At 38.9% G+C, this 12,777-nt stretch overlaps 1 protein-coding gene across 1 annotated transcript in view; it reads right to left on the reverse strand.

The window, feature by feature from the left end:
• The window catches only part of KPNA1 (karyopherin subunit alpha 1), a 53,922-nt gene that overhangs the window by 21,419 nt on the left and 19,726 nt on the right, over nucleotides 1-12,777 (reverse strand). Inside the window, exons 7-10 of the mRNA XM_083826564.1 lie at nucleotides 4,777-4,865; nucleotides 2,589-2,688; nucleotides 1,313-1,476; nucleotides 399-477 (exon numbers count right to left, since the gene is read on the reverse strand). Of these exons, the coding sequence (XP_083682690.1) occupies nucleotides 399-477; nucleotides 1,313-1,476; nucleotides 2,589-2,688; nucleotides 4,777-4,865 (432 nt within the window). The remainder of the gene's footprint in view (nucleotides 1-398; nucleotides 478-1,312; nucleotides 1,477-2,588; nucleotides 2,689-4,776; nucleotides 4,866-12,777) is intronic.

The raw sequence follows: 12,777 nt of genomic DNA on the forward strand, positions 1-12,777 counted from the left end.
CTTTTTTGGTATATTCATCATAGAATATGTTGACACTGTTACTGGTGTCAAACGCAACAGGCCCTGGATAGCCCCACCATGCTACATCATTCAGCATAAAATTCAGCACAAGAGGCAGACTAGCTTTAAACAAACCAGAAAGGAAAAGAAAAATGCACAGAGTATTGGACAGCTACATCAGAATCCCAGACACAATTATATAAGAATTAACAGCAGTTCAGGATTGAAGAGAGAACCTAAGAAAACCAATACATATTTTGAGGCAACTAGTGTCAATCTTTTCACTTTCAAACTTGAAAAGGAACGGCAAGAGATGCTTGTGAATAGGTTTTATCAGCTTAATCACTATTAACAAAAAGATGAAGAGGGGTACAACATGAGAGAAAGTAAATCCATACCTGGGTCTGGATATCATCTCCTGTGACTATGTTCCCAACAGCTCGTAAGGCAGGAGATACTACTTTGTAGTCGTTGTGCCTAGAATTACCAAAGAAAGACTGAAGTGTTAACCATCCTGAATTGTCATCATCTTTACCTCCTCAAGGAAGAAACATGAGCTAGGGGAAAACTTCCTTGCTAAGTCTGACTTAACTCATCACCTGAAACAACACACACTTTGATTTTAAACTAATGGTAACTCTTTCTAGGGTTAGATATCATTTAGCAGCATAAAAATTCAAATATGAGATTAAAAAAATGCAAATACCTCAGAATATATGCATCTTTGGGAAAAAAATCAGCTTTAACTATGGAACATGCCTAATGTAGCGTGCACAAAGGCAAATAATGAGACAGAGGAATAAAGTCCTCTGTAAACAGTCATTTAATCATATTCTACCACTATATGCATTCGCCCCTGCACTGCATCTTCCCATCATCATCGTTAAAATCAAAACTGGAAGGAAAAAGTAAAGATTTTTTTTTTCTGAAATGAAAACACTTCTTTATAAAAAACATACCTTACGTAACACATTCTATTCATTAATTCAATGACAGATTAGCTTTAATCTAACAAGCTTTAATTGCCTTTCTAATTTACATCATTGAAATCTATTGTTTCTTGGTTTTAGGTAAATGTTACAAAAAAGCATCTGTTAGATGTGGGAAAATGTCTCAAGAGCAAAACTAGGACAAAAGAAGTTTCATTGTTCCTGTTATTCATGAGTGGAGACAGGTAAAATTATAAAACTCAAATCTTGTTTTTTAGAAAATTATTAAATTTCAGGATATATCTAATTATGCTTCCTGTTGAAGCAACCTTGATTTTAGGGAAAGGAGTGAATAATGCATTCGCTTAGAATGAATTTCTTACATTAGCAGTTCCACAAGTCTTCTGCAGACTCCTGCATCAATCACAGCCTGGATTTTATCATTGGGGCCATCAGACAAATAGGACAAAGCCCAGCAGGCATCAGCTAATACATCTGTATCATTGACAAAGAGCAGCCAGGAAAGCACACTGAGACAAGGTGAAACCTGTAAAACATTAAGAATAGATACATACATTACACAATTAAAAGGGCAAGAATATTTATTAATGTCAGTTAATTCTGTACATGGCAATAGAACTATGCACTGGCATCAAAAGAAGCATGGCCAGCAGGTCGAAGGAGGTGATTCTCCCCCTCTACTCTGCTCTCATGAGACCCCACCTGGAGTGCTGCATTCAGCATAAGAAGGACACGGAGGTATTAGAACAGGTCCAGAGGAGGACCACAAAGATGATCAAGGGGCTGGAGCACCTATCCTATAAAGACAGGCAGAAGGGGTTGGGGTTGTCCAGCCCAGAGAAGAAGCTCTGGGAAGAAATCATAGCAACTTTACAGTACCTAAAGTGGATCCTACAGGAAAGGTGGGGATGGACTCTTTATCAGGGTGTATAGTGATAAGACAAAGGGGAATGGTTTTAAACTAAAAAAGGGAAGATTTAGATAAGACAATAGGAAGAAGTTCTTTACTATGAGGCCAGAAAAACTGTGGATGCCCCATTCCTGGAAGTATTTAAGGCCAGGCTGGATGAGGCTTTGAGCAACCTGATCTAGTGGAAGGTGTCCCTGCCCATAGCAGGGAGGGTTGGTATCAGATGATCTTTAAGGTCCCTTCCAACACAAACGATTGATTCTATGATTCTACAATAGCAAGGTCGTGTACTATGAAAATTTCAGACCTCTGTAGCATTTCTGTGCAGGGCTGTAGCTACGTAAATAGGGAGGAGCAAGTCGGCAAAAAAGCACTATGACAATTCTTCAGCCTCTACAGTACAATATCTGGCAACTTTAACTCATAGTTGTCCACTAAGACATGTCATACTTCGCACTAAAGCAGCCATGATGCAGAGTTTTTTGTTCTACTGTGCAATGGGCATCTCTGATATAGGAACAACGACAAGTTAACTAGGAGGCAGCAATATCAAAACAGTGGTGTTGTGAATATCTGCCAAAAAGACTAAAACCAATAGTTTGTAAGAAGCCAATACATTGTATCAAGGAAATTCAGAAATGTTTCTGGTATAGTTTAAGCTTCACCACCTTTATTGATTATTTGGACACTGCCACCTCACGACATATTTCCTTTCAAATATTTCTTACCTTGGCAAAATCTGGAGGAGGATTTTTTCCTCTGCAGAGGTTGGATAGAGCCCATACAGCATTTCGGGTCATGGTGAGACGGTTCTGTTTTGAAAGCAACCTAAAACAAACAAAAGTTCCAAGCTTTACTTTTTCAAAATCAAAACCAGGCAACCCAGGAGGGTCATTCACCTGATTCATCCACGTGAACTCAGGTTTACATTTTAACTGATGGAAGGGAAAAATGCACTAGAATGTTTTTCTATAAAAATACATCCTGAGGAAAATTATGCTTGATAGCTGTATACTAACCTATATGTCAGACAATGTGAATACTAGTATCCTGGCAAGAACAAATACTATTACACTAAAATCATGTTCATTTAACTTTCTAGATGTTGACATGGCAGATTAACAGTCAAGAGGCACAGGAATTGTGACAAAATTACTGTAAGTGGATGTATAGACAGTTTTGAAAAATACTCTCTTGTTGAACAGCCATTTATGTGTCAGTCTTAGTCCATCGGCTCTACTATAGACTTTTCTTTGTTAAGCTTACTAGGGTCTGAGAATAGAACTTAAGAGAATACTTACAATCACCTTTAAGGTTTCCCAGACGTTTACAGCAGTCACATATCTCACAGCAACCACAGTTCACAGACTTTCTGTGCACAGTGGTTCCAGTCCCAGCGTAAGTCTTGCCCACTGGGTTCTTATAAGACCAAAAATTCTACAGGTCACCCCAAACCAGTAGCTTTCTGCAGTTTTTACAGGATGATATTCACACACCATCTGCAGGGTTCAGCTTCTGCTCCATGAGACACAGGAATGCCAACAGCATGTTGTACTGTAATACTGACATCTTTATGATATCTGCATACCAAAACTGCCCTCTTATGTTAGGACTACCACACTGACCAAAGCCGCTCCAGTCTCCGGTACACTGTGCATCCCTTCATCTGAGATCAATCCTGCACAACTATGCCTGTGCAGTTGGTTAATTAAGTCAAACAGTGTGAAGCCTCTAAATGAGGCATTTTCCTGACAGTGTAGAAATTACTAGTCATAGTGTTCTTTGGCCTAAGTTGAATGCATTAAGGCAAGGCCTAATTTTTCCACAACTGTAACAAGTCATTTTCTTTTTCTGACAGCTATCCCATACCATACCAATGCCTCCGTGACAACAGGGTAGAACCCCAGAGAAAATTCTGATTAGGTATCAGAACACTGTCCTTTCACCACGCCACAGTCAAATACTGCAACAGGTTGCTCTGGGTGGTTATAGAATCTATGTATGATTTTCCAAATTCGACTACTGTCATGGTTTTAGCTGGAATAGAATTAATTTTCTTCTTAGAGGCTTGTATGATGCTCTGGTTTAGATTTTTAAATGAAAATAGCAGTGATAACACACCAATGTTTTCAGCTGTTGCAGAGCAGTGCTTACACATTCAATGACTGCTCGTGCTGTCCTACCAGCAAGGAGGCTGGGGGAGCACAAGAAGCTGGGAGGAGACACAGCCAAACCCAAACTGACCAAGGACACATTTCATACCAGATAGCATCATGCTCAGCAATAAAAGCCAGGGTAAAAAAAGGAAAGGGGGGGGGGAACGACATTTGGAATAACAGCTTTTGTCATTCCAAAAAATCGTTATTCATGATGAGCCCTCTTTTCCTGGAAGTGGCTGAACACCTGCCTGCTGATGGGTAGTGAATGAACTCCCTGTTTAGCCCTGATTGTGCATGGCTTTTACTTTACTTTATAAACTGTCCTTATCTCAACCCATGACTTCTCACACTTTTACCTTTTGAATTCTCTCCCCCATCCCAGCTGGGGATAGTGAGAGAGCAGCTGCGTGATTCTTAACTGCCTGCAGGTTTAAACCACAACTAGTTAAGTGGCCAAGCAACCAATTTTGATCCCATCTACTATGAGAAGTGGATGTGACTAGATGACCTCCAGAGGTCATTTTAAATTATTCTATAATTCTGTAATAGTCCCAGGCATCCACACACACTGTAGAATAAAATAGCTTCAGTTTAGCCACACCTAACACATTTCCTTTTAGGTACATTAAAAAAGAAGCCCCCATAAAGAAAACTGATTAGTCCATGACAATAAATAATTGTTTTTCAAGGCAAAGCAAACTTCAGTCTCATCAGGCACTTGAGCAAAATTCTGAAGAACATATTAAAACAGACTTACTGCAGTAAAGGGGGCAGGATATTACAGTCCAGTACATAGTCTCTGCACATAGTACTGTCTCCAGCAATGTTGCCAAGAGCCCATACTGCCTGCAATGAAGAACAGAATAGTAATTGTTTTTATTTTCACAATTCAACCTATTCAGTATATGTATTAGAGTGGGAGATACTCTATTCTCACTACTAGACCTTAGACACTTTACAGCAGAGGAATGCATTCTGGTTAAGAGTTACATATATATATATACACACCCAAGCTCAATATATGATTCAGGAATATTAACACAGATCTAAGAGGAGTACCAAAACAGTCAACATGTATGACTCCAAAGACTTTGCAGGTAGACATAACCTTATTCTATCCACAACATGAGAACGTATCTCCTCAGGCTCAGTAACACACTAATTCTACACACTCCCTGGTTCAGAGCTGGTTCAAAGCACAGGTCAAGCAAGTTTTGATCTACTCAGAGATGTGTACAACAGCTCATATTAGTATTTCCTAAGAAGCCATTAAAGCATGCTTTGTTTACACAGTCACATTAAGAACACTAATACCAAGAGAGATGAAAATGATGATTTAAATGCAAGATTGGGCATTGTTATATTTTCAGATGGGCATTGTTATATTTTAAGAGAACTACAGAAGACAGAACCAGTGCTGGCTATTAGACATATGCAGGACAAAATGCAAGGACAGCTATTTCCTCCCTTGGGCATCAGTATTACTCTAAGCCCTCATTTTGAGGAATAAGATCCAAAATAAGAGAAGACAGATTTCATGCTTCTTTAATTATCTTTTGTTATATGAAGAGAATGAATGATTTTATTAGATTTAATACATTTGGATCAAATGGTGTTTTTGGTATCACTGTCTACTACACAAGAACTATAACAAAAAAATAGGAAGCAGTCTGTACAAGTATAAAAGATTGTTTTATGAATTCCATGTGATTTACAGACATTTTGCCACACAAGAAAGCGTATGAAACATGTTTTCTTTTTTTAAGTAAACAGACGGCTAAGTGTCATATCAAATAGAGACATTTATCTGTTTATTAGGTAAGATCTACACAAAGTCCATACAACCACTGGAAATACTTCCATTTGAAGTTGCTGCATATTGAGGACAAAAGCAATCCTGTTTATCATGTACAACAGCAGCATGTCCTTGATAAATTTCTCTTCAGTTGACAGCTATTTATTTCAGTAAAAAGCAGTGTGTAAACATTTCTTTAACTAAACATACCTAAATTCCCCACAAATACATTTTTTCTGTCTCTACTTGAAATAAATTACTCCTCTAAACAAATAGACAGAATAAGCCCTATTTGTTATCTGAAAGAAATTCTCAGATAGTCTAAAATAAACTTACTCATTCTCAATATGTCAATTGGTTAATTGCATTAAATTTCTACAGTAACAAGTTTTTAAAAGATGGCAAAAAAGAGATGCTACTTTAAAATACAAGTGACTCCTCTTCCAGCCACTCTAAAGGTCAAAAAAAACACTAGCAAACCTCCGTAAAATTAATAAAGCTGAAGCAAAGTAATAAAATGTATATTAAAAAAAATCTGTATCTGCATTTTGTCAGCTGCTAGATGCAAAGTACAAAAACTACTCCTCTGTACCAACAACGCTATAGACAGATCGACTGATAGAAGTCCCCAAACTGCAAGTTGTTATAGACTAGGAGACTATTGTGGAGAAAGATTAGTTTGCTTTGTTCTCCTACTGTTTTTCAGGCTTCTACTGTCAGTCACCGTCAGAGAGTACCAGGCTATACCGTCCTTTGCTGTGAAATTGTACTGTTACTACTATTCTGGAATGTTCCTCTAAACCTAATCTTCATCAAGAAAGCTTATTTTTCATTCCAATTCTTATTATTTTACAACTGTTGTCACAACAGTTTGTCTGAAATTAGTTATGTCTGGCAGCCTTGTGGCTCAAGATGGGAGAAGGTAGCTACTAGAAAAAAAAATACCTTAAGAGACAGAACATATGCCAGCTCCACCAAAGTTTCATTTGTATTATAACTGTAAGAAGCCATGCTTGTTGCTCATTGCAATGCTTGTATTTCTGCAGTGATGAGAAACCCCAGGCATGAATCACTTTCAAATTTCAGCAGGTTCTATATAACCTTGTGAATCATGGTAAAAACGGGGGAGGGGGGGAAGGATTTTGCAATAATTTCATTTTATTGAACATGTGGGTAACTCTACAACAATGCAGCCTCCTTGTCTGGACACCCTTACACCCACTGAAAACTGTATTTCACTCATCTGTAGACTGCCATTATAGTAATATCTATTTTCAGGGTTGACAACAGTAATAGTCATTTAATCCAAGCATCTATTCTGACACTAAATGATAGACTGGTTCTGCAACAGCAAATCTCACATCAGAAACTCTGGCAAGTGAAGTCATAAAACTTCTCTACTGTTTGCCTGCTCTTGATTCTGTAGGACAAAGAAGTCTGACTGAGTAGTCTGATACCACAGGACTTGAAAAAAATCTCATGCTAACCACCAGTAGCTCTGGATCTTACAGTGATGCAAAGAAACTGAAATATCTTTAGCAAAACTACAGAGAGTACAGTCCAACAAGGAAAATATCTTTCCTTGAGGCACCATTCCAAGTCTTCAGGTAAATGAGGAACATAAATCAAGTTCACTTAAACTCTTCTTATCAGACACTGCTATAAACACAAAGCTTCATTGTGGTTTCCATGAAGATGTGAACAATGACAAGTGTCTTCAGCTTTTCTCTCTGAATAACGTTCAGTGATTTCCACTAATGCACACTCCTCAAGACGCAAATGGTTTGACTGCCATAACATTTTTGGCTTCATTCTAAACATCGCAAATATTTTTATCTTCTCTTCTAGATAGCTGTCAAAGTAAGAGGATATTTAATTCCAGTAAACTTCAGAGTTTATTACATTTATCAAAATGTCAGGCTTAATAAAATTAATTTCAGTACTTTCCACTAGCCACATCCAGACTCGAAGATTAAAAGAACCCATAATTTTAAGATTCACAGTCTTTTGAACCAATATCAAGTTGTATACAAACTAAAAACGCAAATGCTACCTTGTCAACTGACAGTACAGATTTTTGTAGAGCTGTATAAATTTCAATTTATTGCTAATGATCAAGTGTGGTTTTTTGCACGTCTCCAGCATATTTTACTCATTATTCAACTCCAGAGGCTTTTCATACAATGCTGGACAACCTCAATAGTCAGCAACAGTAAAGTGCAAGCTTTCTAGAGAAACGTTAAGCTATATGGTGCATTCTGCGAATAAGCCACATGCTTTCCGACAACTCTCCACTTTTCACAGAATGACAGAACGGATGAGGTTCGAAGGAACCTCTGGAAATCATCGGGTCCAACCCCCCTGCCAACCAGGGTCACCTAGAGCACACTGCACAGGATGGCATCCAGGCAGGTTTTGAGTATCTCCAGAGAAGGAGACTCCACAACCACTCTGAGCAACCTGTTCCAGTGCTCTGTCACCCTCGCAGTAAAGAAGTGTTTTCTCATATTCAGCTGGAACTTCCTGCGTACCCATTGCCTCTTGTCCTATTGCTGGGCACCACTGAAAAGAGCCTGGCCCAATGCTCCTGACACCATCCCTTCAGATATTTGCACACACTGACGAGATCCCCTCTCAGCCTTCTTTTCTCCAAGCTAAACAGGTCCAGCTCTCTCAGCCTCTCCTCACATGACAGACACTCCAGTCCCCTCATCATCTTAGCAGCCTTCTGCTGGACTTGTTTCAGTAGCTCCATGTCCCTCTTGTATTGGGGAGCCCAGAACTGGGCACAGCACTCCAGGTGTGGCCTCACCAGGGCTGAACAGAGGGGGAGAATCAACTCCTTTGACCTGCTGGTAACACTCTTCTTAATGCACCCCAGGATACCATTGGTGTTTTTGGCCACAAGGGCACATGATTAACCTGCTATCCACCAGGACTCCCAGGTCCTCCTCCACAGAGCTGCTTTCCAGCAGGGTAGCCCCCAACCTGTACTGGTGCTTGAGGTTACTCTTCCCTAAGTGCAGGACCCTGCACTTAACTTTGTTGAACTCTACAGCCTGTTCTGGTGCCTTTGAATGGCAGCACAGCCTTCTGGTGTGTCAGCCCCTCCTCCCAGTTTTGTGTCATCAACAAACTTGCTGAGGGTGCACTCTGTTGCCTCATCTATTAATTGATGAATAAGCTGAACAAGGCTGAACCCAGCACTGACCCCTGGAGGACACTGCTAGCTACTGGCCCCCAACCAGAAAAACCCAGATGGTTTTTCTTTTGCACCGCAAAGAAAAACCATCTGAGCTCTGCCATCCAGCCAGTTCTCAATCCACCTCACTGTCCACTCATCTATCCCACACCTCCTGAGCATGCCTATAAGGGTGTTATGGGAGACAGTTTTGAAAGCCTTGCTGAAGTCACGGTAAACAACATCCATTGCTCTCCCCTCATCTACCCAGCCAGTCGTTCCATCCACAGAAGGATGGGTTTCCATGGATTCTCAAGGCTCTCAACCACCTATACCATTACATGTTTGAATACTTAAACCAAGAGCTAAGCCAACCACCAACTGTGCATGAAGTCTGGGGCTTTTCTGTGGAGAAGAAATGTTATAAATCAACACTTTCCACTTTTGGCTGCTGACATGGGGAAACAAATCTAATGCTAGGATGAAGACAGTGAAGATCAACTTACATACAAATGCAATTGGACTAGTGCACACATGGAAGGACACCAGAGGGCCAAGAAATTACTTCTACTATGCCCCAACAAAGAAAACACCTTTCTTTCAGCAGCTAGGCTGATCATCCTTCCTTATTACTGGAATATGATGCAAATAACTAGAGAAAGTATCTCATTCTCATGCCTCAACTGTTGTTTTGTTGTTGTTGTTTTTCCCGATTTTGATTATTAAGACCTAGTTAGCAGGGCTGCTGATGTATAAGCCAGAGAACAGATCTTGGATACCAGACTCACAGGTCAACTCTGCCAAACAGTGGTTATTGAAAGGAACAGGGATACAACTAGAAATGGAAAAATATTGAGGGAAAAACAAACTGCTTGCTTTAGCTGAAAACACATACATTCCCAAAGGATAGTAGGGCTGTTGAGGGTGTTCCTGCCACCTGCTACCCTTCAGGTGCAAAGCAGAATGACAAATCTGTCACTGAAAGACGATCTCAGGAACTTCAAACATGGAGCATAACGCTTTGTATGGTTTTTGAAGGAAATTCTATGTTCATCAAGGGAACCCAAGCTGACAACTGGCTTTTACATATGCCTGCACTAAAGGACATTCAGGATAGAACTGCAGCTAAGACTGCACTGAAGCTACATCAACCTTAAAAGCATGTCTAAAGAGCTTTGATGAAGTCCTTAAATACTAATAACTTCAGGCTGGCATATCTAAATTTCTAGATGCATTTTGAAAGAAAAATTATAAGAAGTAGAAGAAGGTTAGGAGATACACCATTGACTAAATCTCAAAAAAACAGTATACTAAAAATGGAGAGGGGGTGAAAAAGGGATAAGGGCGGGGGGAAAGGAGAGAGAGAGAAAGATGTAGTCAAGAAGTTTTTATAAATAATGGAGATGAAGCGTCTGCAATAAAATTGGTTTCTTTGGAAGAAAAATAGTTTGACCACTAATTACGGGGAATATCCAAGAAAGGCTGTTACACAACTTAAACAAGGAAATACGAGAGTTTAAAGGATGGTAGAGTAATAAAATGTCAGCCTACATAGCTTAATGGGAAATAGATCTTGTAAAAAGACACAAGCTACAGATTCATTAAAATACATGTTGTTTAATAAACAAAGTTATAAAGATCCCTCACTGACTTCTGTAAGACCAACCATCACACCAGACTCAGAAACTAGCATATGCAAAAACAGTGCAATACATTAAAACTGGCCTACAAATAAGAAAAAAATGTTGGAATAATCATGATTAGATAAGGTGAACTGGTATGTTTTTCTGAACCACTGCTAAGGGAAGTTTTAAATAAAAGAAAAATTCAATGGTGTAAGCCTATTGAAGACAAAAACAGTAGATAATGATTAGCCATTAAGACAAATTAAATCACAAAATGAGTAATTTTCAATTTATACTATGATACATATTCAAAACAGTATTACTACTTAGATTTCCTTCTACAGAATTACTGTATCAGTGCAAAGAATGATTTACTAAACACAGCCTCCAATATTCCTTTTTCTCTTCCTATTTTACTATATGGTTGTATGCATGACTTCTGGCTTGCATGCCCTAAACACAGTTTTATTCTCCGAGTTTTCCTGTAAGTTTATAGTTTGTTGCAAGAGTGGATTGCAAAATAATCATCTTCACAGTTCTCCTGTGAGACAAGATACGAATCAAAGGATGATTACAGGGGAGAGAATTATGGCCAAAATGGTCAATCCTCCAATTTTGGAAATCTAGCCTGAGATATCCAGAACCAGATCCATTAAAAAAAAAAAAATCTAATCGCAAAAGTCACTTGCAAACGTGCCGAGTTGCACATAACTACAAAAAGAAATTAATTATTTTACATAGAGCATTCAAAAAAGACATAACTATATCCACTTACTGAAAACTGATATAAGCAAATTTTTCAGCATTAGACACTACGTGGCAGATACATTTATCTCAGAAACCTGCAACCTCCTTAATCATAAGGATCTCTGCCTTTTTCCGTCTACTACAATGTGTTCCAACTTTAACAAAGAGTGCACAGCGTAACAATTAAAAGCCTCCTTTACTACTCACTGATCTGTAACTAGGGCAATGACCCGTACACATGCAGAATGAGAGTTATTATGAAAAACACTGTGCAGTTGTGTACTTAGTGCTATTCTGTAAGGTAGAAGTATAAGAGCTAACATGTATGTGCCTAATGCCTTTATTTTTTATTTTATTAGATATTAAAGTGATTAAAAAAAAAAAGCTGTCAGAAAGAACAGGTTTTTGCTTTTTTTCGAAGCTGGCCTAAATTAAACCAAAAGTCAGCAGTTAAGCAGGGCTGCAACCTCTACACCCGCAGCACAGAAATCCATTATGAAATGGTGTAGGTAACACTGCAGCATTAGCTTCTCTAGCACAGTTTACTACAAAAAGCAATTTTGTACTGTTAGTCAGAGACATACTGATGACAAACAGATCATGGATTCAACACCTGAACTGTGTAGAAAAATATTTCCCAGTAGCTATAACTGATTCTGCCTGCAATCTGAACTTTAATATATCAACAGTTCATTGGAGTCAGAGAGGGACTTAACTGTGACCCCCCCCTAAGCTCTTCCGTTAATTCACACACATCTGAAGGCTGAAAGCTGCACAACTCATTCTAAAGCAGGCTGGATCTTCCCACATGCTCTCTGAACATCAGCAAGGATGACACTAACAACCTAATAAAAAAGTTAGCTCTTACACAGGAGACCATTAGAAGTAAAAAATGTAGTAGCCTTTAAAACATTCTGTGCACCAATCATTCTGCAGGAACAGCACTTTACAAGTGATGGCTGACTTTGTGAAGTAATGCCACCCCCCAAAAAAAAAGACTCTAAAAATTAGTTTTTATATCATATAGCTAAGTCTGCATAGATTTTCACACAGGCAGAACATAGCATCTCTACCATTTCAGAAAGCTCCCTACCACATTTCTAGTTCCTAAAAAAAAAAAGGGTGTTTCCTCAAAGAGAGATAAAAAAACGACAAAAATACCTATTTCCTTGAACATAATTTTCTGGGGCAACCAAATTCTCTTTAAACACCTTTGCCAAAATTATTCAGCCCGAGACAGGCCATTGAAAACTGAAAGTTACAGAGTGGAAAGCCACAAGCAGCTGGAAGAAAAGTGTCTGTCTTGTGTAAAACGTTAGGCAACCTTAAGTACAGGTGGCACATTCTGTGCCATCTATAAGATAAAGGCAAGTTACACAAAGCGATCCAATACTTTTGAGTCGGACTCCT

The sequence above is a fragment of the Anser anser genome (assembly GCF_964211835.1).
Source record: "Anser anser genome assembly, chromosome: 1".
NCBI classification, from domain to species: domain Eukaryota; kingdom Metazoa; phylum Chordata; class Aves; order Anseriformes; family Anatidae; genus Anser; species Anser anser.